We start from the raw sequence: 27,733 nt of genomic DNA, 5'->3' as shown, positions 1-27,733 counted from the left end.
CCTCAAACGCACACATGCAGTATATACATCCTCAAACGCACAAATGCATTATATACATCCTCAAACGCACACAAGCAGTATATATCCCCCAAACGCACAAATGCAGTATATATATCCTCAAACGCACACAAGCAGTATATATATCCCCAAACGCACACATGCAGTATATACATCCTCAAACGCACACAAGCAGTATATATATCCCCAAACGCGCACATGCAGTATATACATCCCCAAACGCACACATGCAGTATATACATCCTCAAACGCACACAAGCAGTATATATCCCCCAAACGCACACATGCAGTATATACATCCTCAAACGCACACATGCAGTATATACATCCCCAAACGCACACATGCAGTATATACATCCTCAAACGCACACATGCAGTATATACATCCTCAAACGCACACATGCAGTATATACATCCTCAAACGCACACAAGCAGTATATATATCCCCAAACGCACACATGCAGTATATACATCCCCAAACGCACACATGCAGTATATACATCCTCAAACGCACACATGCAGTATATACATCCTCAAACGCACACAAGCAGTATATATATCCCCAAACGCACACATGCAGTATATATATCCCCAAACGCACACATGCAGTATATACATCCCCAAACGCACACATGCAGTATATACATCCTCAAACGCACACAAGCAGTATATATATCCCCAAACGCACACATGCAGTATATACATCCCCAAACGCACACATGCAGTATATACATCCTCAAACGCACACATGCAGTATATATATCCCCAAACGCACACAAGCAGTATATACATCCTCAAACGCACACATGCAGCAACTGAGAAAACACAGCTAAACATTCAGTGGTGCAGTAAGAAGAACAGAAAAGTTACAGCAAAAGCCATAACGCTGGCCAGACAATGAACTCTACAATAAACACTGCACGTTTATTTTGGCCAAAGAACAGTAGGTAGTGAGAATTTCACAGGGGAATACGTCACTAACTCTATTCGTTGCCAGAGGATGTATTTTTTAACCTTGGCTGCAAAAATAGCCCAAGTAAAGGTCATTAAAACAAGTACTCGTGGTTTCATGGAAGTAGTTAAACTGTACTGGCTTTGCATGGATTGGTCCTGTGCACATAGCATGTATTTGGCATACACAGTACTACCAAACTATACCTAAGCGATATGAGTGGGGATCATACATTCTTACATAATCCAATGAGAAATTGATGAGAGCCCTCTTTGCATTAATATGCCATGAACCACTTGTAATGTGATACCAATGCATATTTCGATCCTGCACCTGCTTCCATACCCATCTCCAAAGTTCTTTGTCTCCTCCTTTTAAACACGAAGCCATGTCCTGCAACACGGCAGCATACAGGTTTCATCCCACTGCCAATATTTCCTGATACAAAGGAAATTCTGACACCATTCGAGCCTTCAAAGGCACTATTAGCCACATTGAAGACTTATAGTATCTTTCAAGTTAAATATATGCAAAGAATAGTTATCAAAGAAAATTAATAAAACCCATATTGAGATCATTTTTTTTAAGAAAATGATTGAAGTTTTAACCCAAGAAAGGACGCTCTTATTTTCGTATAGCTTAGTATAAGAACTTGTCAATCACGATTAAGCTTCTGGAATCGGAATCCCTTTGAAATGCAGCTGTTTCTTCTTTAATTGTGGCAGTGGACTCGAAAGAAAAGAAAAGGTCCAGCCTTAAAGATGAGCAAGGAATACAAAATAGCCCGGGATTAGCGGCGGAGTTCAAAGGTCACTAATTACACCAAGGCGTTCCCAGACACAGGGAGAACATTAAACAGGTCATCTACTAAACTGGAGAAACAGACTTTGTCTTCAAAAATGTATCTTGAAGTGACAGATTTCGAGACAAAATCAAAAGCTTTTCAGCGGGATGAGAACAATGGGAGAAAAACAGTTGTTTTTAGTGTCGTAGACGTAGGATAGAAGAGGGTTGCCTGAAGATGGCACCAGACTGTTGTTGTTGTTGTAACTGTGTGAAGTAGAGTAAGATAGCCCCATACAGGACGAGGATTGTGGGTTTAGTTTCACTGCGTGTGATGATGCTCATCACATTTTTGATTAAAAGACGGGTGGAACACATTGGATTTGTTAGTAGTGCGGCCAACTGGCTGTGTTTTAAATTAACTCTGTCGCTGAGAAAAATCCACCGAAGTATTGAGTCACAGTTGGTACGTTTGTCATGAGAGACGCCATTCCAGAGATGGCATCAGAAGTCTAGCAGGCCTCCTGAGTCATAAAAGGTTGGAAAGACAGCAAAAGATGAAGAAGTTATTTTGCTACATACTACCTGCTGGATATCTGGGTAAATGCAATAAAGACCAAGGGGGAACAAAGTGCATTTTACTTGGCACTTCGGTACAAAGTATGTTTTATTATAGACAATGCACAAACATATTTCGTCACTATGTATGTATATCTTTATTTATACAGCGTCATTTATGTACATAGCGCATCACAGCAGTAATACACGTGACATAATAATATAATACATAGTGGAAATAAGCTCTTCAGGCATGACAGTAACAATAGAAAAGGGAATCCCTGCCCTGAAGAACTAACAATCGAAGTGGTAATTAGGGAGAACTTACAGAGACAGTAAGAGGATGTTATGATAAGTGCGTCTGCATGGGGGCAGTGCATCTGAGATGTATAGCATCAGCCAGCGAAGCTACCCATATGCTTCATTAAAGAGGTGTGTTTGGTCTTAAAGGTGGAGAGGGCGCTAGTCAGATATTGAGGGGAAGGACATTCCAGAGGTGGGGGCATCGAGTGAGAGGTTTTAGGCGGGAGAGGATTTCAGATACAAAAAGGGGGAGATAGAAGACATCCTTGCGCAGAACGCAAGAGTCGAGCACGTGTGTAGTGAGAGACTAGGGCTGAGATGTAAGGAGGGGCAGAAAAGGGTATAGCCGTAAAAGTGTACAGCATTATCTAGTACCAGGGTTGCATATGCCAGGGCTGCGCAAACCTTTTAGTCTGCGCCCCCGTGCCTTCTCTCCCCCCCTCCCTTACCTGTTCCCCGGTGTTTTCTGACATTGCAACATCATGTGACAGCGCGGCATCATTTGACACTGTCACCGAAGCCGCCGGAAACCAGGTGAGTTACAGAGGCCTCTCTCTTGCGCGCGCTCCCCCGGAATTTAAGTTAAATGCTTTGGGGAAGAGCACAGGGCCGCTATAAGCACCACACCCACCCCCCAGAAAATCTTGCGTCCCCCAGTTTGCGCACCCCTGGCATATACAACACTTTGTCTCATATCCATCACTGCATATGGGATCTCTCTTAGTACAGAGTATCACTACTTTTCATTCATAAGCTTTCACTTCTATTTCTTCTTAAAGGGGAAATGAATGTAGTTCAAATAGGAATCTCTTTCCTGCCCTCAGAAGACAAAATGATTGGAAGTGACACTGAAAGAGTTGTGCCACAATAAGTAAGAAGTTTGGGTATTTAACAGATGTAGGTAACATGCTAATTTTTAACAGCCATATGGCTGAGTAACTAGGTTATTTATATCTTCCACTTTGTAATAACAGGGTACTTATATATTTGGCAAATACGGAGTCCAAAGTGCATCAATTTACCGGAGAAGCAAAATATTTTTGTGAGTATATCTTCATTACGCTTAGGACTCCAGCAATTACTTGTTTTTCTCGTTAATCCAAAGGAAAGTTAAAAAAAAAAAAAAAAGTTTGCAAAAGTTCCATCTTTATTTGAACTTTCCATTGCACTTATTGGTGCTGCTCGCTTCCTGTGGGGGATTTGTAACCGTCTGTGTACCCGTGCACATAGCAGTGATGTCATCATAAAAGAGGAAGTAAACCGGTCATTGGCACAAGCCACATGTCCCATCTAGCACTCAATATAAAGTTTTGACTACTGGGCCTTGCAAGTAAGCCAGGTGAGCAATGGTATGAGCTGTACCATGCCAAATAAAACAAATCTATATAGGTTAAGAAAAATTGCAGTTTATTTTAAGCTTTATTACACATTGATTTATTATACATTATACAAAAAGCGTCCTGCACACAACTGGCGCCGGTGCTTTGGAGTTCCAGATGTAATAGTCGGAAGACACGAGCCCCCGAGCTAAAAACAAAGACACAAATACACATTACACACAACCCTATTGTAATAAGGAGTATCAACAGTAAACATTCTAACTAAGAGTATATAAATAACCAAGGTATGTTTGTTTACAGCGTTTCAATGGCTGAATCACATTTTAATGTTGTCTTTTCTATAATATAACACATAATGGGAATTAGCGCTTCATACATAAAAGTAACATTAGGAAAACGAGTACCTGTCCCTAAGAGCTTACAATCTAAGTGGTAACCCCTGGAGAACTTGCAGAGATAGTAGAGGGGTGTTATGGTAAAATCCATGAGATTTATAGTATGAGCCCATGGAGCTACCCATATGCTTCATTAAAAAGGAGTGTTTTAACATGGGCCTTAAAGGTGGAGAGAGGGTGCTAGATGGATATTGAGGGGTAGGGCATTCCAGAGGTGTGGGGCAGTGAGTGAGAAAGTTTTTAGGGGGAAGAGGGCTTTATATACAAAAGGGGTAGATAGCAGACAGCTGTATAGCGAGAAATTAGGGTGAGATGTAAGGAGGGGCAGAGGGGGGTGTTGCTTTAAAAGTATTGACAGAAGAATATAGCTAAAAAGGATGTGTAGTAACTGAAAGTAAAGGAGAGGGTGGGGTGGGGGAATTTGTGTGGATAACAGGGAAAAGGGAGACCAAAAAGCGCACCAGCACAAACGGAGCAGGAAGAACCCAGGACAAAAAAAATGATTAAAAGGGCACTTTAATGTGACAAAAGACCCATCCAATGCGAGCGCTTCAGCTATTTTCCATATTGCGAATTTGTGTGGATAAACTGATATTATAATGTTTGCTATGCTGCGGAATCCTCTAATATGTAATAATAAAAAAAGAAAGAACAATTGGAAGTAAATGTAACAAGTTCTCTCACATGTAATAATTTTGGGCTTTGCTGATGAGAAAACCTGGACCGAATGCTGGTCTGCATAACATCCGGTGAGGCTGTAATCTGGAATCCTGAAGTAAAGCTGGAGACATATGAGAGAAATAGCATAATAATAGAAATGTAGCTCAATTCTTCGTCCTGGTGACAGATGTTTGCTGTGGTTTTGACAAACCTGTGTCATGAGTATAGCCGGCAGTGCAACAGCCATGGCTGCATCTTCTCCCACGGCTATTATTATTACCATCGTTCATTTAGAAAGCGCCAACATATTCCATAGCGCAGTACAATGGGGAAACGGAGTGATATGCATTACATAAACAGAATGACATTCCAGATAGGGACAAACAAGCGCAAACAGATGCGCAAGGAAATGAGCACCCTGATTCCGAGAGCTTACACTCTAGAGGGAATAAGAGGAAAAGTTCAAATAAAAGGCAAAGTGGCTGCTCCTTGTGGGGCGGAGTATGCATCAGGGTGGCGTTTGGTCCCACCGCACAGCTGGTTCTGTTAAGATTTTGGAGGGGGGATGTTAGTTTGGAGTTTGGTCCAGAAGGAAGATAGATCCGTACTCAAATACATCACATATATAGAAAATCAAGCGTTTGGCGAAAATGGCTAAAAATACAATGGCATTATTTGTTTCGTTTTATTTATCGTGCATACTGAAATTGTGAGATCAGCCTGTGCTAACTCAGGGGTGCTCAATGCCAGACCTCAAGACCCCCAACAGGTCTTGGCCTTCAACACAGGTGGGCCAAACAGTGGCTCAGTCGAGGACTGCATCATCTGTGCTGAAGCAGAGATATCCTGAAAACCTGACCTGTTGGTGTCCCTTGAGCACTGGAGTTGCCCTCCCCAGCTTTAGGGAGTGGCTATCATTAGAGGGATTACTCAGACCCAAATATAGACCCCGCCCCCCGCAGTCCCGTACCGAACGGGTGAGGGGGGTGGTGTGGTACGGGTGAGTGGTGGTGGGCTGCCCCCTCCCGGCCGTCCGTTCCGCCCCCTCCCGGCTGTCCGTTCCACCGCTTGGTCCCGGCCGGAGCCACAGGGGTGAGGGAGGGGAGGCGGGAGGTGGTGTGTGTAGTGCTGTGTGGAGGGGAGGCTGGAGGCGCAGGGGTGTGAGGCGGCGGTTTGGGCGGGAGGTGGTGTGTGTGTGCGTGTGCGGCAGTTGAGGCTAGGCACTCGGCGCTGCGAGGGAGGAAGGGGGTCCTTTCGGGCGCCGCCATCTTAGGCACTCGGCGCCGCGAGGCAGCTGCAGGCTGCCTGGCCACTGCCTGTCCCCCCACCGGGGAGGGAGGGGAGTGAGCGACGGTGAGTGAGTGCTGGGGAGGGAGGTGAGTGAGCACCGGGGAGGGAGGTGAGTGAGCGCCGGGGAGGGAGGTGAGTGTGATGGGGGGGGGGGGGGGGAGAGGAAAGAGAGAGAGTGTGTGTGTGTGGCCGAGGGGGGAGAGAGTGGCAGTTGGGTGACGTCAGACCCACCAATCTGATTGGCCAGAGGCGGAGGACCAATCAGATTCACTGCAGCTAGTACCAACCTTTCGATTTTATATATTAAGATATATATTTATATGTATATATATATATATCATCTTCGACTGAGCCACCTGTGCTGAAGCAGGGATGTACTTAAAACCGGACTTGTTGGGGTGGTCTTGAGGAATGAAGTTGAGCACCCCTGTGCTAACTGACCATTCATGAAATAAGTGCATTAACTTACTTTCACGTAGGCAGTATTTCCAATACAAATGGGGTCTGTGGTATCATTCGGATGGTCTCCAGCACTAAAGGTCACTGTACCCGTAAGAGAAACTTCGAGTGATTTAGGAAACTTCTGCCCTAGAATGAAATTCATAGTTACTGATGGTGATACACTGTAATTATATTTAAATGGAACGGAAAAGCAATAAAACTTACCAATGACCCACACCACAAGACTCTTTTCTCTTGATAGTTCAAGTTGGCCGTAGCTAGCTTTATACTCAAAATGTACGATTTGACCCCTAAGAATAAAAAAAAAAATGTAAGGAAACTAAAAATGAGAGTAGCTGAGGCAATAAACGTATAATCTGCTTTAAAACTGCAATCCGGTCTGCTTGATTTGTCAAAATATTAAAACTGATGGTTTCCTGGTGTAGAACCGCATTGGTCCTATACGGGTGGGCTGACAAATCACTTCAACAGCACAGACAGCAAACTGCTCGACGGCCATCTTGGAAAAGGGGAAATGTCTCTTAATGTATGTATCTTCCAAAATGGCGGTCCTTCCAATAGAACGGCTGCATATAATAAAGAAAAGGAGCGCCGAGGGGAGAATTGGGAGAGAGAAGAAGGGGGGGGGGGGGGGAGAGTGTTAGGGAGAAGAAGGGGGGGGGGGAGAGAGAGAGGGAGAGAGAGACAAATTGAGAGAGAGACAGAAAGAGAAAGAGAGAAAAAGAGACAGAAAGAGAGAAAGAGATAGAGAAAAAGAGAAAGAGAGAGAAAGCGGGAGATGCCCTGGCTGGGTTAAAGTCGGGCCTTCAACTCTACCAGCCTTGCCATTATTGGCCAATAATGCCCCTTTCTTCTGGGATTATTACTTCATTAACATGACCAGGATCATGCTGCGCTGAATTGAAATGCTTGTTTGTATACACTAATAGCAACCCGGAGAATGATAACTAACGCTATACTTATTTGCAGATCAAACATATACAAAAAAAAAATGTATATTTGCAACTTCTGCCTGTTCTTGGGATATGCAGGAAATTAATAAGCAGTTCACCTAGTTTTAAAGCACAAACATGTTCTACAGCAGGGGGTGACCAACTCCGGTCCTCAAGTCCCCCAACAGGTCAGGCTTTCAGGATATCCCAGCTTCAGCACAGGTGACTCAATCAGTCCTTGCTTCAGCACAGGTGGCTCAATCAGTCTCTGCTTCAGCACAGGTGGCTCAATCGGAGGCTCAGACTTCAACTGAGCTTTTGAGCCACCTGTGCTGAAGCTGGGATATCCTGAAAACTTGACCTGTTGGGGGGCTTGAGGACTGGAGTTGAGTACCCCTGTCCTACTGAACAGTACACTGGCAAATGAAATGCTCTATTCACTTTGCACCTTTCCCGGGTGACACATGAAGATGGTGATAGGCAGAATGCGGCAGCACATCATTTCATTATAACGGTATACGGCCTAACACTGGATATAATTACCCACCCCAAATAACTCACAATATTTGGAATTGTTTCTCCGCGCTACCATAGAATTATAAATCGTATCATCCATTCTTACCTGTTAAAAAAAGGTATGCGTGCTTCACAGTAATCAAACCCATTCTTCACACTTTCATGAAGCTTTAATTTGACAGATAACTTTAGGTGGTGCCCATCTTCCACCAACTGGTAAAATCCCAAAATCGGTGGCACCGGCACCTACAAATGTTAAAATGACATTTGCAAAGTTACTCCAGTATAATGCAAACTATAAGTGTACAAACAATTAGTAAACGTTATTAAATGGTGAAGAGCATGCCACAGTTGCATATAAGTGTTTAAAGGAGCAATCCAAACTGGCAAATGTTTTTATTTTTAGAATTGAAGCAGGGGGGTCTCCGGAGCAGAAACCCGTTAATTAGAGCTCTGGGGACCCACAACTTCCGGAGATACTGACCTCTGAAGTAGGTGCCGCTAACTGCTCTGGCTCAGCAAGCAGGGCTTTCACATTTGAAGCTCTCGCGTCACATGGGCCAATAGGAAGCCGCCGCACCGATGGCATCACGGCTTCCTATTGGCCCGCAGGGCCTGAGATCTCAGAACAGCTGACATATTGTGATCTCTGGAAGCCGAGCGGCTACCGGCACTTAACTCGCAGGTAAGTATCTCCGGAAGCAGGGTGTCCCCGAAGATAGATATATATATATATATATATATATATATATATATATATATATATATATATATATATACACACACACACATACATATATATATATATATCTCTTTGGGGACACCCTGCTTCCGGAGATATATATATATATATATATATATGAACAGTTTTAAAGACAGCGCTCCTTTTTCAACACACCCAAATTGCTGCCCCCCTGGTGACGTGTGCCAAAATGTTGCACCAAATATCAAAATTGAGTATGATGTTTACATGAACCAACTAGTGCCTACCTATAACAATTGGAATAAAATATATTATAGCAACATGAATCAAACAAAATCTAATTGTAAAAAATGTGCAAAAAATATGAAAAAATGAAATGGTCTGTTGAACATATAAAAAAGCATAAAAATACAAAAAATTAAACTATAAAAAATAATACTTAAGTCCAAATGAAGTCCATGAATGAATAAAACAAAGGTCCAGGCTGCTTCTTCTTGGGCTCACCAAGTTCCCATAGTACCTATTAGAAAAAGAAAAGAGAAAAAAAGCGCCCGATCCTTGTGTAAAATCAGATGAACATTTTAATAAATCATGGACAAGACAAATGCACACTTACAATTTGTCTGATTAAAATAAGCATTTTATGGGACCTGCCCATGCACCAATCGAAGACTCCACAGTCACCTCCGCTCTGCAATCTCACGATCAGTTCGAGACCCAGTAGTTGAGAACGCCGTTTACTCCAAGGTGTATAGATTATCATCCGTCAGGAGCTTCTCAGCAGCGTGCGTCCGCCATTACTCCCACACATGTGGTACTGGATACCGGAAGGACTTTCCTTGTGGTTCCTGTGTCTCTCTCTGGTGCCGAAGGCAGGTCAGCCACCGTAGTTGCAATGCAAACCGTCCCTACGCGTTTCTTCCGCCTTTGCGGATTTCATCAGCAAAGGCGGAAGAAACGCGTAGGGACGGTTTGCATTGCAACTACGGTGGCTGACCTGCCTTCGGCACCAGAGAGAGACACAGGAACCACAAGGAAAGTCCTTCCGGTATCCAGTACCACATGTGTGGGAGTAATGGCGGACGCACGCTGCTGAGAAGCTCCTGACGGATGATAATCTATACACCTTGGAGTAAACGGCGTTCTCAACTACTGGGTCTCGAACTGATCGTGAGATTGCAGAGCGGAGGTGACTGTGGAGTCTTCGATTGGTGCATGGGCAGGTCCCATAAAATTCTTATTTTAATCAGACAAATTGTAAGTGTGCATTTGTCTTGTCCATGATTTATTAAAATGTTCATCTGATTTTACACAAGGATCGGGCGCTTTTTCTCTTTTCTTTTTCTAATATATATATATATATATATATATATATATATAGATAGATATATATATATATATATATATATATATATATATATATATATATATATATATATATAAAGGAGTGGGGGGAAAAAATGAAGTAGCGCCTCCTGATTCCGAAGACTAATATATAAACACAAAGGCTATATACTAGTGCTGACCAAAAATGTTATTTTGGAGTGTGTGCAAACTATTATATAAACACAATATAAAATATAAATAATTTAAACTATTAAATAAACATAAAATAAGTATATCCAAAAAATGAAAAGTGTATAGATACTAAAAATAATAATACAATACAAATGAAAATCCAGTCCCAGTACACTGTCCTTCAGAGACTTTGCAGCCTGGATTTAGGGATCACCAATCCCTCAAGGATATCTGGGGAAAAAAACAAAAAGAAAACAGGCGCACTCCTAGTGTATTAAAGTTTTACAATTTATGTAGGACTGAAAAATATTCCCTGATGAAGTCATCCCAGACGAAACGCGTAGGGTGTGTTTGGAGTGGCAAGTGCAGCAACTCTTAATTTTTACTGCAAGCACGGAGAGACTAGAACTTATTGCCGGTTGATCGGAAGGCAGCCCAAGCGGAGGATCCATTCTGCGGGACATTGCGAGTGAGCTGAGGCCTGAGCCTATCAGAAGAGAGGTAAAAGGGAGACCAAAAAGCGCACCAGCACAAACGGAACTTCCTGCTCCGTTTGTGCTGGTGCGCTTTTTTGTCTCCCTTTTCCCTGTATTGCATTGAGTAGCTGCACAGCCTGCCTGCCTGCCCTACCAGGATGTGAGTATTTGCATATTTTTCAGGGGAACCTGCCAATGAGACTGATGGTGAGTGGGTTGCACCACACACCCCCTGTCTTCAGGAGGATAGTACCCATTATATGACACAATAGGTACTATATCAATTGTTAGTACCCTGGTACAGTGGTCTGGCTTATTATCATTTTGAGATATACCTGCATTTGAGCGCTTCAGCTATTTTCCATATCAGAAGAGAGGTGTCTGTGAGAGGAAGGACGTGAGTGGAGTGGCACACGGCGTGCAAACACCATATCCGATATACGGAGGGTTTGAAGATCTCCCGGTCCTGTATACACAGCGTGTGAGGCACCAAATATACATCAGAAGCTGCGCTGGATCCCTGCTGCAAGTGTTGGGGTTTGAGATTATATCTCATAAATGCTGTTGTTCTATTTGTGAGTGCGCATTTTATAATATTTTTCAGTCCTACATAAATTGTAAAACTTTAATACACTAGGAGTGCGCCTGTTTTCTTTTTATTTATATATATATATATATATATATATATATATATATATATATATATATATATATATATATATATATTTCAGCCTTGGATTGCCTCTTTAAAAGAGCAATTCATGATTTTTTGAATTAATTATTTATTTAGCATACAGGAGGATTGAAGCTGTGGCTCTCTGGAGCTAAACCCCCATTTATTTCAGCTCCGGGGACCCCCGGCTTCCCGAGATACCTGCGATAAGTATCTCAGCGAAGTTTAAAACTCCCACGTCATGCAGGCCAATAGGAAGTCGAGCCCGATGATGTAACGGCTTCCTATAGGCCAACAGGACCCAGGAGCTTTGAAATGCTGCCATTTCCTGAACCCAGCTAGCCAAGCCAAGAGGTTACCGGCACACCCTATTGAGGCAAGTATTTCCAGAAGCAGGGGGTCCCCAGAGCTGAAATTAATGGGGCCCAACTCCGAAAAAAAACCTGCTTCAATCATCTGTGTGTGTGTGTCTCTGTGTCTCTCTATATCTATCTATTTATCATATAAATGCATGCTTATGAGCTGGGTGTCATACAGCATCTCTTACCTGTGACGTGTAGTAGCACAAATTGAACAAGTCTAAGGGAGGGGTGAAAGGAAACTTGTAGGGTCCGTTGAATGCAGAATCGTCTGCGACACCAACACTGCTGGAAGTCAACATGGAAGAGTCAACGGACGTCACACAGGGATGGACCAGGATATCCTGAAGTGGGGAGCCGTTGGCAGGAAGATTCAAGCTCACCATGACGTTCGCAGTGATTGCTTCCAAATTGCACTTCAGGAAAAAAATAAAGAAATGTGGTTAATTAGATCGGTTTTAATACTTAAAATAAGGGTTTTAAGCCACATGTCCACACCAGCAACACAAGCTTTAAATGACCCCCCTGTGGAATTTGGGCATTAAATCAATCAAATGTACTTTCTGCATAATAATAATAATTCACATAGGTCGGGACATGCAAATAAGTCCTTGAGCCACTTTAGGATGACTGCAATCAGACATTTATTATTTTAGGTACCGCTGAATGAGTTAGGCCCTGGGAGATAATGTAGCTTGTGCAAAGATAAACAAAAGAAGAAATCGGCAGGACAAGAGTTCAAACCAAATCTTTCTGACTCCCACCATGTACACTGACCACCACCTGCACAAACATCTGCCTCCCTTCAATTCGGGTTTCTCCCCACATAACCATTTTCTAAATACTGTTTATACATTTCAACTATGAGCAAACTGTGTTAAAAACGTTGGTCTTATTGCAAAAGCTTTCTGGCAGAAAGACAAATAACCCTGAAAACATTCTGCAATCACTTCATTTATTCTTGGTTAATCAGTGCAGCTATTTGGTAACATCCATGCATTGATTCTTGGATGAAACAGATGCAAACGTGTAGATTGTGTGAGCCTCTGAAAGCCTGCATTTATGTTCACTATCCTTAAAGCAGCAAAACATGAAAAATCCTATATGGTTTTTTTTTAAATAAATCAGTTCTGTAGTATTTGATAATACTGTCTGCATTTCTTTTAAACTCCTGCCATTTTGAATAATTTTTTTAATGTACTGATCATCCTTTGGTTGCTACAACCATTTAGAAAGTCATATCCACTTCCTCTTTTCAAACAATCTTACACACACACACACCTTTTTGATCGCTGTCCTTTGGCAACAAAGTATCACAAACAGATCTGTTGCTGTGTTCCAAACATCAGACTGTCCAGTACTCTGAAAGCTGTAACAATAATGTGTTACACTTAATAATATAATGTTACATATCAGCTGCAGCATTTCACAGCAGGCAGCTTGGAGTCAGAAGGCGGCCATTATTAGTATTGCTGCTGTACCACGTGGAAATATAACAATAAGCTGCTATAGAGAAGGCATCATTGGGTTTCCTTTGCATTGAAACAAAAAGACAAAAAGCCCCAATGCTACATCAAATACGACAAATTGTATAGTTAAATACTTATCTGTTTTTCTTCTTATAAGAAAGGGTCATTTAGTTAAATTCTTTGGCCAAAGCGTTATAAGCCTGCAGCCAAGCGAAGGCAGCCCCTTTTGGAAGGCCCTAACACTACCTACAAACGTTCTATTCGCCTCTCTAGTGGAGGGAGAAACGTCTCAATAGACTGATCATTCACAGGTGCATAATAAGACCTGCTATTTAAAAATGGGATGGGTGAGATTAAAGCCGCAGTCCAAGCTGACGGTTATTTTAATTCTATTTTTTCCCCTTTAATTTGTGCATCCATACAATCCACACAATGGTAGGTAATTAGCCAAGTTGCCGATTGATTGGCGAAGATTCGGCTCGGGGGTTCACTAAATGGCTGTCAGTGCTGCAGGAGAGGACCAAAGATGCAAAGTTCTGTGGGGGAGATCACGTGACCAGGCAGTCACTAGATACAATTGTTACACTGCTAGAGAGGGCAGGGCTCAAACGGGAGTGTGCCAGCACCTGTTTCAGAAGAGGAAGGGGATATGATTTTGTAAATGGTTGCTATAGAAACAAAAAAATGCTTGTTACATTAGAAATACAATCATTTAGAGTTGTTTATAAATAATAAAAAAAAATGCTTCAAGTATTTTCTCATAGCACAGAACTGATTTACACACACACACACACACACACACACACACACACACACACACACACACACACACACACACACACACACACACACACACACACACACACACACACACACACACACACACACACTATTGCTTTGTGTGCAGCATTAAAACCAGGGAGGAGTCAAAACCCTGCAAACAATTGCACTCCTTTTGACACAAAAACAAATGTGTGTGGTGTGTTTGGGTTCTGAGCTTGTAGGGATTGTGTGTTTGCATTGCACATTCTGCCTGGGAAACCCAAACATTGCAGTGGTTTTTAACCTTTTGTGAACTGTGGAACCCTTTGGGAATGGATTGTGGCTCCATGGAAACGCCTAAAAATGTACTGTGACTTTGTGGAACACTAGTCCCCTTATCTATCCTATGTACAATAATCAGAATTGCATGTATATATCTGTGTGTGTATTAGACAGGGAGATTCGGTAATGCCACCACAGCATTTGATAGAAACAAAGTAGAAATTACAAAGAGAAAACAAATCCTTTAAGTAATGTGCTCTTACAATAAACCCCCCCGCGGGCATATTCACCAGGCAAGGCGACCATAATGAAAACATAGCTTTTATTTATAAGATGAGAAATAAGTTAAAATAATTAAAAGTGGTGGTCTATTTCTTGTCCTCTGTCAGGCCAACGTTCATTTTCACTGCTAGAGTCAGGGGTAGTGTACAACTGCCACAACGCGGGATGGTGTTCTGGCGGGGCGCGGGATGGTGTTCCGGCGGAGCGCGGGATGGTGTTCTGGAGCGCGGGATGGTATTCCGGCGGGGCGCGGGATGGTGTTCCGGCGGAGCGCGGGATGGTGTTCTGGAGCGCGGGATGGTATTCCGGCAGGGCGCGGGATGGTGTTCCGGCGGGGCGCGGGATGGTGTTCTGGAGCGCGGGATGGTGTTCCGGCGGGGCGCGGGATGGTGTTCCGGCAGAGCGCGGGATGGTGTTCCGGCGGGGCGCGGGATGGTGTTCCGGCGGAGCGCGGGATGGTGTTCCGGCGGAGCGCGGGATGGTGTTCCGGCGGAGCACGGGATGGTGTTTCGGAGCGCGGGATGGTGTTCTGGAGCGCGGGATGGTGTTCCGGCGGGGCGCGGGATGGTGTTCCGGCGGGGCGCGGGATGGTGTTCCGGCAGAGCGCGGGATGGTGTTCCGGCGGGGCGCGGGATGGTGTTCCGGTGGAGCGCGGGATGGTGTTCCGGCGGAGCGCGGGATGGTGTTCCGGTGGAGCGCGGGATGGTGTTTCGGAGCGCGGGATGGTGTTTCGGAGCGCGGGATGGTGTTTCGGAGCGCGGGATGGTGTTTTGGCGGGGCGCGGGATGGTGTTCCGGCGGAGCGCGGGATGGTGTTCTGGAGCGCGGGATGGTGTTCCGGCGGAGCGCGGGATGGTGTTTTGGAGCGCGGGATGGTGTTCTGGAGCGCGGGATGGTATTCCGGCGGAGCGCGGGATGGTGTTCTGGAGCGCGGGATGGTATTCCGGCGGAGCGCGGGATGGTGTTTCGGGGCGCGGGATGGTGTTCCGGCGGAGCGCGGGATGGTGTTCCGGCGGAGCGCGGGATGGTGTTCCGGCGGAGCGCGGGATGGTGTTTCGGGGCGCGGGATGGTGTTCCGGCGGAGCGCGGGATGGTGTTCCGGCGGAGCGCGGGATGGTGTTCCGGCGGAGCGCGGGATGGTGTTCCGGCGGAGCGCGGGATGGTGTTCCGGCGGAGCGTGGGATGGTGTTCTGGAGCGCGGGATGGTGTTCCGGCGGAGCGTGGGATGGTGTTCTGGAGCGCGGGATGGTGTTCCGGCGGAGCGCAGGATGGTGTTCTGGAGCGCGGGATGGTGTTCTGGAGAGCGGGATGGTATTCCGGCGGAGCGCGGGATGGTATTCCGGCAGAGCGCGGGATGGTGTTCTGGAGCGCGGGATGGTGTTCCGGCGGAGTGCGGGATGGTGTTCTGGAGCGCGGGATGGTGTTCTGGAGCACGGGATGGTATTCCGGCGGAGCTCGGGATGGTGTTTTGGAGCGCGGGATGGTGTTCCGGCGGGGCGCGGGATGGTGTTCCGGCGGAGCGCGGGATGGTGTTCCGGCGGATCGCAGGATGGTGTTCCAGCAGAGCGTGGGATGGTGTTCCGGCGGAGCGCAGGATGGTGTTCCGGCGGAGCGCGGGATGGTGTTTCGGAGCGTGGGATGGTGTTCCAGCAGAGCGTGGGATGGTGTTCCGGAGCGTGGGATGGTGTTCCGGCGGAGCGCGGGATGGTGTTCCGGCGGAGCGCGGGATGGTGTTCCGGCGGAGCGCGGGATGGTGTTCCGGCGGAGCGCGGGATGGTGTTCCGGCGGAGCGTGGGATGGTGTTCCAGCAGAGCGTGGGATGGTGTTTCGGAGCGCGGGATGGTGTTTCGGAGCGCGGGATGGTGTTCCGGGGCGCGGGATGGTGTTCCGTGGCGCGGGATGGTGTTCCGGAGCGCGGGATGGTGTTCCGGCGGAGCGCGGGATAGTGTTCCGGCGGAGCGTGGGATGGTGTTCCAGCAGAGCGTGGGATGGTGTTCTGGAGCGCAGGATGGTGTTCTGGAGCGCGGGATGGTGTTCTGGAGCGCGGGATGGTATTCCGGCGGAGCGCGGGATGGTGTTCTGGAGCGCGGGATGGTGTTCCGGCGGAGTGCGGGATGGTGTTCTGGAGCGCAGGATGGTGTTCTGGAGCGCGGGATGGTGTTCTGGAGCACGGGATGGTATTCCGGCGGAGCTCGGGATGGTGTTCCGGCGGGGCGCGGGATGGTGTTTTGGAGCGCGGGATGGTGTTCCGGCGGGGCGCGGGATGGTGTTCCGGCGGAGCGCGGGATGGTGTTCCGGCGGATCGCGGGATGGTGTTCCAGCAGAGCGCGGGATGGTGTTCCAGCGGAGCGCAGGATGGTGTTCCGGCGGATCGCGGGATGGTGTTCCGGCGGAGCGCGGGATGGTGTTTCGGAGCGTGGGATGGTGTTCCAGCAGAGCGTGGGATGGTGTTCCGGAGCGTGGGATGGTGTTCCGGCGGAGCGCGGGATGGTGTTCCGGCGGAGCGCGGGATGGTGTTCCGGCGGAGCGCGGGATGGTGTTCCGGCGGAGCGCGGGATGGTGTTCCGGCGGAGCGTGGGATGGTGTTCCAGCAGAGCGTGGGATGGTGTTTCGGAGCGCGGGATGGTGTTTCGGAGCGCGGGATGGTGTTCCGGGGCGCGGGATGGTGTTCCGTGGCGCGGGATGGTGTTCCGGAGCGCGGGATGGTGTTCCGGCGGAGCGCGGGATAGTGTTCCAGCAGAGCGCGGGATGGTGTTTCGGAGCGCGGGACGGTGTTCCGTGGCGCGGGATGGTGTTCCGGAGCGCGGGATGGTGTTCCGGAGCGCAGGATGGTGTTCCGGGGCGCGGGATGGTGTTCTGGAGCGCAGGATGGTGTTCCGGGGCGCGGGATGGTGTTCTGGAGCGTGGGATGGTGTTCCTGAGCGCGGGATGGTGTTCCGGCGGAGCGCGGGATAGTGTTCCGGCGGAGAGTGGGATGGTGTTTCGGAGCGCGGGATGGTGTTTCGGAGCGCGGGATGGTGTTCTGGAGCGCGGGATGGTGTTCCGTGGCGCGGGATGGTGTTCCGGAGCGCGGGATGGTGTTCCGTAGCGCGGGATGGTGTTCTGGAGCGCTGGATGGTGTTCCGGGGCGCGGGATGGTGTTCTGGAGCGTGGGATGGTGTTCTGGAGCGCGGGATGGAGTTCCGGCGGAGCGCGGGATGGTGTTCCGGCGGAGCGCGGGATGGTGTTCCGGCGGAGCGCGGGATGGTGTTCCGGCGGAGCGCGGGATGGTGTTCCGGCGGAGCGCGGGACGGTGTTCCGGCGGAGCGCGGGACGGTGTTCCGGCGGAGCGCGGGACGGTGTTCCGGCGGAGCGCGGGACGGTGTTCCGGCGGAGCGCGGGACGGTGTTCCGGCGGAGCGCGGGACGGTGTTCCGGCGGAGCGCGGGATGGTGTTCAGGCGGAGCGCGGGACGATGGGGACGCTGAAAGCCGTGAGCCCTGGTGCAGCCGAATCAGCGGTAGTTCCGCCATTGCTTCTTCAGCCAGGGATTTTATGAGTGAGCCACCACCTATCCAGCATTCATTACTTACAGAATCATTACATTCATCCTATTTTATATTTGTATCTTGTGTCTGGTTTCTTTCTGTGGGGACGCACACACCATTTTGATACATTGTCTCTGCGTTTTGCTTTCTGTTTATTATCGCACTGTTTGTGTATATATCACAACGAATTGTATGAGGTTTTTTTTCTCTAAATATTAAAATCTTTATATTTTTGGCATCTCTTTACAGCTTTATATTTCAACATTCTGAGTGCGGGGAACCCCATATGTATACATATCTTCGGGATTATAAGGGGTCCGTTAACTCAGGGGTGCTCAACTCCAGTCCTCAAGCGCCCCCCCCCCCCCCCCAACAGGTCAGATTTGTAGGATATCCCAGCTTCAGCACAGGTGGCTCAGAACCTGTGCTGAAGCTGGGATATTTTCCGAAAACCTGACCTTTTGGGAGGGGGGGGGGGGGGCTTGAGCCACCCTGCGTTACCTGTTCCCTTTGCACCAATAAATGATTACATTAATTTTTTAATTGGTGGTGCTATCACTCCAAATATCTATTGGTTTCTTTTATAGTTCAAATGTTTTCCTTTTTTTTTTGTATCTGTTAGCTTTACATGTGTTATGCACAGAGAATCCCATTGGGAGAAAAGTGCTATATAAAACGTATTAGAATTCAACTGTATTTTGTCATTACAGTATTGCTATGTACGTCAAGAAACAATAATCATTAAACATTTAATTCAAGATGATGTTCTGTACAATAACATAGAATCTACCCACTAGATGTTATTCAATGAAAAACGAGGACACAAAAACCTAATTCAAACAGAGAAAAGCAACAAACAAAAAATCCCCAGAATCCAATGGTCAAAATGCAATCAATTTACTGATGACAGATATACTGAAACAAATAAAAAACATAATAAAACACAAGATAAAAGCACAATACAGAGCAGTGTGTCTGTTTTAACCATTTCGTTACCAATAGGTATTGGATTGAAAATGAGCAGGGTTTGTTCACTTTAAAAACCTCATTAAGTCCATGAGGGTATTAAGCCTGAAGAAGGATGTAGGTCCATCTAGGCCGGGAGTGTGCAACTCCAGTTCTCGAGAGCAGGAAGAAATGGAAACTGGGACACTTTACTTCTCAAAAAGACAGTCTAGATCAGGGGTGGTCAGCTCCAGTCCTCAAAGGCCACCAACAGGTCAGGTTTTCAGGATATCCCTGCTTCAGCACAGTCAACGACTGAGCCTGTGAATGAGCCACCTGTGCGGAAGCAGGGACTGATTGAGCCACCTGTGCTGAAGCAGGGATATCCTGAAAACCTGACCCGGGGAGGGGAGGGGATTTGAGGACTGGAGTCGAGCATCCCTGATCGAAAGGATTTATTTTCTCTTTGTAATTTCTATTTCACTTACCCCATGTACACAAACACGGTATTGCTGTGAGAATACATAGATTTCGATGTTACATATCATTTATAATATTAGTGTGCTGTTTAATAACTCTTTTCAATTCATATATTAAAAGGTATGGCAAGAAAGTATTATGTGGTCACAAAGGGTTCCACAGATAACACTTTGAGGCAGTATAAAGAGACGTGCACTCAATAGCAAGTCATGCATTAGATTCAAGGTTTCTGCATTATTCTCAGGCTTCATTTACAATGCTGATAGCCCATTAGACATGGCATAAACATCAAGGGAAATGAGACACACTTATTCCCAATGTTTAATAAGTGTGCTACGCTTGTTTGAAGACAACATACTTACCTACTAATCAACAACATCAATGCAACTATTTAAAATGTCCTTTTATGACAATATAAACAATGAATAGAACATGTTAATTAATGACAAACGACACCTAATTTTAGATTCTTAAATGACTAAGTTATTATGCTTTAAATGTTTAAATATGAGATACAGTACAGTATATACTACGAGCAAAAAATAAATTCATGAAACATATAATAATTGTAAGGTAGAGGCTATATACCGGGCGAGCCAGTTAAATACGTCACTTGTTCAGCCTTATTTAACGGACAGACGGATTTATAAGGGACTGGATCAGTTGTATTTAACTGGCAGCTGATGACATAAAAGACCAGTTCAGCCTAACCCATATCCGAATACCCCAGCTTAACCATTACCCTAATATACTAGCCTAACCCATACCCGAATACCCCAGCCTAACCATTACCCTAATCCTAACCCTTACCCTAATATATTAGCCTAACCCATACTCGAATACCCCAGCCTAACCATTACCCTAATATACTAGCCTAACCCATACCCGAATACCCCAGCCTAACCATTACCCTAATATACTAGCCTAACCCATACCCGAATACCCCAGCCTAACCATTACCCTAATATACTAGCCTAACCCATACCCGAATACCCCAGCCTAACCATTACCCTAATCCTAACCCATACCCTAAGATACTAGCCTAACCCATACCCGAATACCCCAGCCTAACCATTACCCTAATACTCCAGGGTAACCATTACCCTAATATACCAGCCTAACCTGTGCCCTAATAACCCAGCGTAACCTTTACCCTAAACAGCACTCTCCGAGTCCTAATAATCTGGGAGAAAATAATTGTCGGCTAAATAAGGGAGAGGTCGGATGTCTTAGAGCCGGCTGCCGGGTAAACAAGGACTTCCAAATTGGAAACCCTTAGTGCACATGTAAAAGTACACCTGCCTGCACAACAGGTATATTACTCACTCGTACAAAAAGGTACTTTTTCTACACATCCTCACCTTGCAAGACACAGTTCCATACACCTGCCACATGTCGGTATCGTCTTTCTTGTCATACTGTGTCGACTTCACTTTCTCTGTGATGCAGACCTCAATCTGAGCTTTGCCTTTGTGTTTGCTGGTTTTCCATGCTGGGGGCTTGTGTGTCAGGCTCGCAGAAAAGCTGTTCGTATTACCATGTAAAGCAAGCAAGTGTGTGTCTATGGGTGAACCCAGTGGGCAAGCCTGCGTGATCAGAACAGGAAGCTGGGTCAGCTTGGACGAAATGTCGGCTTCATTATTCTGCCCAGAGTTGATAAACAACATGACTCCTGATAAAAGAGCAAAGGCCTCCGAGATGCCATTGATGCTTATAAGCGACGGGGGTGGTGTCAGTGACTGTTCCACCAAAGGAAGACACACATATATAAATTCAGCTTGCTGAATAGCCAGCACAGGCCACAGTTTTCCTGCTGTTACAGACACAGAGTACACGTTCGTTTTACTGATGCGGGAACAACTGTCCCTGTATTCCACAAAGTTGTTATTCTCGCCTGTCAGTCCCAGCTCAAGAAGCAATGCTTTAAGGAGATCGTCATCCCCAGGGATGTTCACATAGCTTGCTCTGTTGAAGGCCTGCGCTCGCTTCTCTACCGTGGGATAACGTCTGCAGGACAACAACAACGGATATGTTTTAGTCGTATTTACATTATTTTACATACTTCAGTGTGGTCTGAAAAAGCAACGCTCACATATTGCAATTAATGTACTATATAATTGCTCTTTCCTTATTTGACCCCCTTCATATGCAAAGCACATGCAACAGCAAGAGGGGAGGGGGCGGGGGGGCTTGAGCAACCCCGGCTTAAGATGTAGTCAAACATATCTTGAATCATGATATCCATGTAGAATCACAACAAGTGGTAGAGGAGATATTACATGGAAGATGAGGGCTTTCACTTATACTGTATACAACTCCAGCCTACAGTACATTGCTAAATGATGCCATGTTTGGCAAGGACGACTGACCTGACTGGCAAACAATCTAATCTAAAGTTTTGTGCAGCATCAAATCAGTGAGTTAACACAGGGGGGCTCAACTCCAGTCCTCAAGCCCCCCCCCCCCCCCCCCCCCAACAACTCAGGTTTTCAGGATATCCCTGCTTCAGCACAGGTGGCACAATCAGTGATTGAGCACCCTGTGCTGAAGCTGGGATACCCTGAAAACTTGACCTGAAGGGGAGGCTGCAGGACTGGAGTTGAGCCCCACCGAGTTAACATGTCTGCATCAAGGCACGTTACAGAAAACGGTTGAGTAATTAAATGCTCTGGCAGAAGGCAGCAATATAGCGTATGTAATCCAGCAAGCCTAACGGGTCGTTTACTTTTGCATACAAAATGTATTTTCGTAACAATGTTGTCACACACACATTTGGAGGGGGTTAAGGGGACATCATTAGTGTGCTTGTAGGACCAGCTCTTGAGGTATGTATGTACTGTATGTCTTTATTTATACAGCACCATTAATGTGCATAGCGCTTCACAGCAGTAATACACGTGCCAATCATATAAATAACACATAATACAAATAACACAAAGGGGAGAAGCGCTTCAGACATAAGTGACATTTAGGAAAAGGAGTCCCTGCTCCGAAGAGCTTACAATCTAATTTGGGCTTCAATGTTTCTGGTCATTGTAAGTAAAACACGTTTCCGGTAGTAGGAAGTATGTGATCATATTCATTACGGCTATAGACTCACGTATTTATGTTCGGGGAGAGAACTATATCAAATGTAAAATGCTGCTTTAAAATGAACATTTAGCGTTCTTGTGATAGGATTGGGAATTGCGTAAAATATGATTAGAACCACCAAGGTGAAATCAACCACAGGTTTAGGAACGTAAGATTCTCCTTTACCGGACAAGCCCACTGAGTTGATTACAGCCCTTAATTAATATAGAAAAACAGAACTGATATGAAGTCTCTGGAGTGAAAGTGATGGTCTTGAAAAGCATTGTACAGGTGTATACATAAACTGAACAGTAAGGAACATATTTACCTTGAGAACCTCACCATGCCACACTGTTCCTGCCTGTGACTTAGGAGCCATAGTCCACGGATAGGCATTTTGGAGGAGGGCGGGGGGGCTTTAAAGCTACCAGACTTGTACAGATTACTTTACCAGGGACAATAAGAGAAACACTGAACCCAGATATACAAAGGGCTTGAGCTACAGTTGCTTGTGGTCTTTCCAAGTTTGTAGAGTGAGAGATGGACCTTCTGGGATCTCCGATCTAGGTAGTGTACAGCTGTGTGCTGCAAATATATAATGTGTATAGTAAGTCCATATGTTTGTGTGTCAGAATGTTGTCTGTTTGCACCATACACTCGAGGCCAGAGTCTGCCCAGAAAACAAGTTGTGCGTGTATAGTTGCTAGTTTGTGTAAGGCAGTTTTATTTACTCCATAACCAACCTCATTAGGGCCTCCCTTCACTGTATCAGAGACCTTATAAACTTTAATGGGACCTCACTCAATGTATCTCAGGCCTCATACATTTAGTGAGGTTCTCCTGAAGTGTATCTCAGACCTTATACTCTTTAATGGGACCTCACTGTATCTCAGACCGCATACACTGTATCTCACACTATAATAAGACCTCACACACACACTCTCAGACTTCATGCACAGTAATTAAACTTCACTGTATCTACACACACTGTATTATGGCCTCATTCCCTGTATCTCACACACACTGTATTAAGACCTCACTCCCTGTATCCCACACACACTGTATTAAGGCCTCACTCCCTGTATCCCACACACTGTATTAAGGCCTCACTCCCTGTATCACACACACACACAGTATTAAGGCCTCACTCCCTGTATCACACACACACACACACACACACACACACACACACACACACACACACAGTATTAAGGCCTCACTCCCTGTATCTCACACACACTTTATTAAGGCCTCACTTCCTGTATCTCTCTCACACACACACAGTATTAAGGCCTCACTCCCTGTATCTCACACACTGTATTAAGGCCTCACTCACACACTGTATTAAGGCCTCACTCCCTGTATCTCACACACACACTGTATCGAGGCCTCACTCCCTGTATCACACACACACACACACACGCAGTATTAAGGCCTCACTCCCTGTATCTCACACACACACACACTATTAAGGCCTCACTCCCTGTATCTCACACACACACTGTATTAAGGCCTCACTCCCTGTATCTCACACACACACTGTATTAAGGCCTCACTCCCTGTATCTCACACACACACACTGTATCAAGGCCTCACTCCCTGTAAAAAAACACACACACACACACACACACACACACACACACACACACACACACACACACACACTGTATTATGGCCTCACTCCCTATATCTCGCACACTATATCAAGATCTCACTCACACTGTATCTCACTCACACTGTATCTCACTCACACTGTATCTCACTCACACTGTATCAAGGCCTCACTCCCTGTATCTCACACACCCCAATGAGTAGCTTCTCGTTATAACAGGTCAGACTTGTCCCAGCAGCCTCTCCGGTTCCCCCCGGTGTTGTTGTCACTGCTACCCCCTCTCTCCTCGCTTCCGGTCCGGGGAGGTCAGAGGTCAGCAGCTGTCAGCGCACCGCCTCCTGTTTCCTGTCACGGCACAGCTGCCACTTCCGGCGCCGCGGCCGCTGCTCGGTGACAATGGGAGCGACGCTCTGATCCCCGCCCGGCGGCCTGACTGAGAACCGGCCCGCAGCGCGGCATGTGACCGGCGTTTCTCCAGTGCTCGGAGCGTCACATCCCGGCGCCATGGCCACTACTGCGGAACTCTTCGAGGTGGGTCCCGTCCGGCTCCCCCCCCACACACCGGTCCGGCTCCCCTCACACACACCGGGCCGGCTCCCCTCACACACACCGGGCCTGCTCCCCGTCCTGCTCCCCTCACACACACCGGATCTGCTCCCCTCACACACACCGGGCCTGCTCCCCGTCCTGCTCCCCTCACACACACCGGATCTGCTCCCCTCACACACACCGGGCCTGCTCCCCGTCCTGCTCCCCTCACACCGGGACGGCGGAGGGCTCTCGGGTACATGACAGGCCTCAGTGATCTGGGTTCTGTTCCCTTTCCTATCTCAGGAGGGGGGACCCCGAATTTTCAACAGGGACACCCCCTGTAGTGTGTAGGGGCACCCAGTGTTTAAAAAGGGAGATTCTCCTAAAGTTAAGGAATGGGGGAGCCCCTCCCTGTGGCACTCAAGGGGTTAAGAGGGTGATGCCCTGCAATGTAATGTAGGGGAATTTCATATTAAGGGAGCCCATTACGTTCCTTAAGGTACCTGATGTCCTGGAGGAGGGGGGGGGGGGGGGGGAGGCAATATAAAGTTTGTGGGTGCACCTGAAATGTTAAGAGTGATAACCTTAAATGTTAAGATCTTTGCTACTGCAGAGGCTGGCAATGGAGGGGTTAAGGAAAAATAGCGTTGTAGTCTGTTATCTTTGCGTACACAAAATATAAGTATACAGTATGTACGTTGGTGCAGCTGCTATTTCTCTACGGTTTGTGTGTGCAAATACGCAGGAGGAGGATTTAATTTTTTTACCTGCGCACCTCCTTTTTGGCGTGTTATAAATATGATTGTAAGAGGCTTGACGGATGCATGAGTGGGACATATTTTTTTTGTTTGTTTTTTTAGTATGTTGAAGAGGGTGAATGCGCTAGAATTAATTTTATTGTTTGTTATCTTACGGTAGAGACCCCTTACCTTTTTGTATCAGTGTAAATTTGTTATGTATTTGTTCGGTATCGCCCGTTGCATTTTATAGATAGAACAGTATGACTTGCGGGAAAAATGAAGGGTTGAAATCAGGATTTTGTGACACTTCGCTGTGTCACGACCTTTTAACCAGCAAGAATTGATAGGAAATAGCAAAACTGTGGCAGGTTGGGAAAAAACAAACCTGAGGATATAAAAATAAAAAAATTGGAAAATGTCACAGCTTAAGTAAATTTTAAATAAAAGAATATACCGGTATAAGATACATTTATAAAGCTCTGACACGGAGTATAGCTGACGAATATAAAAAGAAGCCCTGTATAGTCTAACCATTCAGCTATGTTTGTCTTCATGACAACATTTTTGCAATCATTGTATTGATCAGTCAGCCACAGAATGTGTTGGTACTAAAAGATTGAGCTCCTAAGAGTAGAACACATACATTCCTATAGGAGCGGATTGTGTAAATGTGGCTCGGTCACTGATTTGAGTCAAAGACGGGTTCTCCGCTCCTCAAGACTCCCTCCCCCCCCCCCAAAATAAACAGGTATTGTTTTCAGGATATCCCTGCTTCCGCAGTCGGCTCAATCACTGGCTCTGAGCCACCTGTACTGAATCAGGGATATCCTGAAAACCTGACCTGTTGGACCTTGAAGACTGGAGTTGGCCATCCCAGCCATACACTTAGAAGTGCTTTTATTTAGTGTGTGTGTGTGTGTGTGTGTGTGTGTGTGTGTGTGTGTGTGTGTGTGGCCTTTAAGTGTTGTGATATAAAATACAATGTTCACCTAATTCTGACTAGTACAAAGTGAATCAGTAAACTGTCTCTGATTTGAATTGGCAATGTGATGTGTACAAAATAACTCTTCTAATGTCTTTATTTTTTTTAGTTCTTGCAGAAACATCGGGTCAGCTATATACATTTCTGGAGCGTTTGGACTGATCTAAATATTGTGTTAATGTTCTTATTTAGTTTCCATATACTGTTTTACGTTGTAGATTGTGATAATAGTGTTGTGGAAAAACTTCCACAATAGTAATATCTTTCGCTGTGTTACCTATTGATGGACCAGATATAAATTGACCGTGTTCAGAGCTTTCAAAACTTCACTGGCCTCTCTCCTTCATTTGTACTGAAAGATGTTAATCTACACTCTGAAGTATTTGTTTACATTGTTGAAAGTAGTCGTTAAATTGAACATGGTTATACCGCTTTATATGGACCAGACGGGTCCCCACAAATAAATCTCCGTTATGTAAATGCAGATATGAAGGTGAATGGCATAGTGCACACTCATCAGAAAATCAATGCAAAAAGAGCTTATTGGGTAAACCGTGTGTCACTAAACGCATTACTTATTTATTTATAAAAATGTGTTACCAGGAAATAATACATCGAAAGTTACCTCTCGTTTTCAAGTATGTCCTGGGCACAGTGTTAAGATGACAAATAATACATGGTTACATAAGTGAACATTGCTGGAACCATAAGTAATATTTTGCATCTTTATTCCGGGTCCAGGAGCCATTTGTTGCGGATGAATATATTGAACGGTTGGCGTGGAGAACTCCGGGAGGAGGCTCCAGATCAGGATCCGAAGCTTTTAATCCTAAAAGGTAGAGGCCCAGTCCGTATCTTTTCTGGTTTGCGTTTGGTAACAGAAGAGACAGCCATGTGTTGCTCTCTAGGGTTTCATATTTTGCAGGTATCATAACTGAAATATAGGCTGCTAGTCATAGTTTAATACTTCCCAAGCCATTAAAAATATTATACATATATGAATAATTTCCTTTTAGAAAATCATTTTCTGGAGCCATTTTGCCAGGAGTAAGTTAAAACTTCATTTGAATTATTTTCAGAAACCAAATGGAAACTTTTCCTATAAGTTGGTTT

General features: G+C 45.9%; 2 protein-coding genes across 4 annotated transcripts in view; one reads left to right on the top strand and one right to left on the bottom strand.

Annotated features, from left to right (window-relative positions):
* Nucleotides 1-4,004: 4,004 nt before the first annotated feature.
* AP5M1 (adaptor related protein complex 5 subunit mu 1) lies at nucleotides 4,005-24,830 on the bottom strand. 3 transcript variants are annotated; one of them, XM_075614768.1, is made up of 9 exons: nucleotides 24,523-24,828; nucleotides 23,084-23,340; nucleotides 21,045-21,690; nucleotides 12,127-12,354; nucleotides 8,316-8,455; nucleotides 6,966-7,051; nucleotides 6,769-6,887; nucleotides 5,034-5,130; nucleotides 4,005-4,141 (listed from the first exon to the last, which is right to left on the bottom strand). In XM_075614768.1, exons 2-9 carry the CDS (start codon nucleotides 23,149-23,151, stop codon nucleotides 4,059-4,061), a joined length of 1,467 nt encoding a protein of 488 aa, XP_075470883.1. In that variant the 5' UTR covers nucleotides 23,152-23,340; nucleotides 24,523-24,828; the 3' UTR covers nucleotides 4,005-4,058. The 3 variants fall into 3 exon arrangements, with proteins under 3 accessions (XP_075470883.1, XP_075470882.1, XP_075470884.1); XM_075614767.1 differs by having other exon boundaries at nucleotides 24,559-24,828; XM_075614769.1 differs by lacking the exons at nucleotides 4,005-4,141; nucleotides 5,034-5,130 and adding an exon at nucleotides 5,137-5,552 and having other exon boundaries at nucleotides 24,559-24,830.
* EXOC5 (exocyst complex component 5) overlaps nucleotides 24,690-27,733 on the top strand; it is a 25,142-nt gene continuing 22,098 nt past the window's right edge. The window contains 2 exon segments of the mRNA XM_075614766.1: nucleotides 24,690-24,898; nucleotides 27,362-27,456. Of these exon segments, the coding sequence (XP_075470881.1) occupies nucleotides 24,872-24,898; nucleotides 27,362-27,456 (122 nt within the window). The 5' untranslated portion in view covers nucleotides 24,690-24,871.

The sequence above is a fragment of the Ascaphus truei genome, chromosome 9 (assembly GCF_040206685.1).
Source record: "Ascaphus truei isolate aAscTru1 chromosome 9, aAscTru1.hap1, whole genome shotgun sequence".
In the NCBI taxonomy this organism is placed as follows: Eukaryota; Metazoa; Chordata; class Amphibia; order Anura; family Ascaphidae; genus Ascaphus; species Ascaphus truei.
Note: the sequence above shows the minus strand (reverse complement) of the source record. Positions and strands in the feature narration are given on the sequence as shown.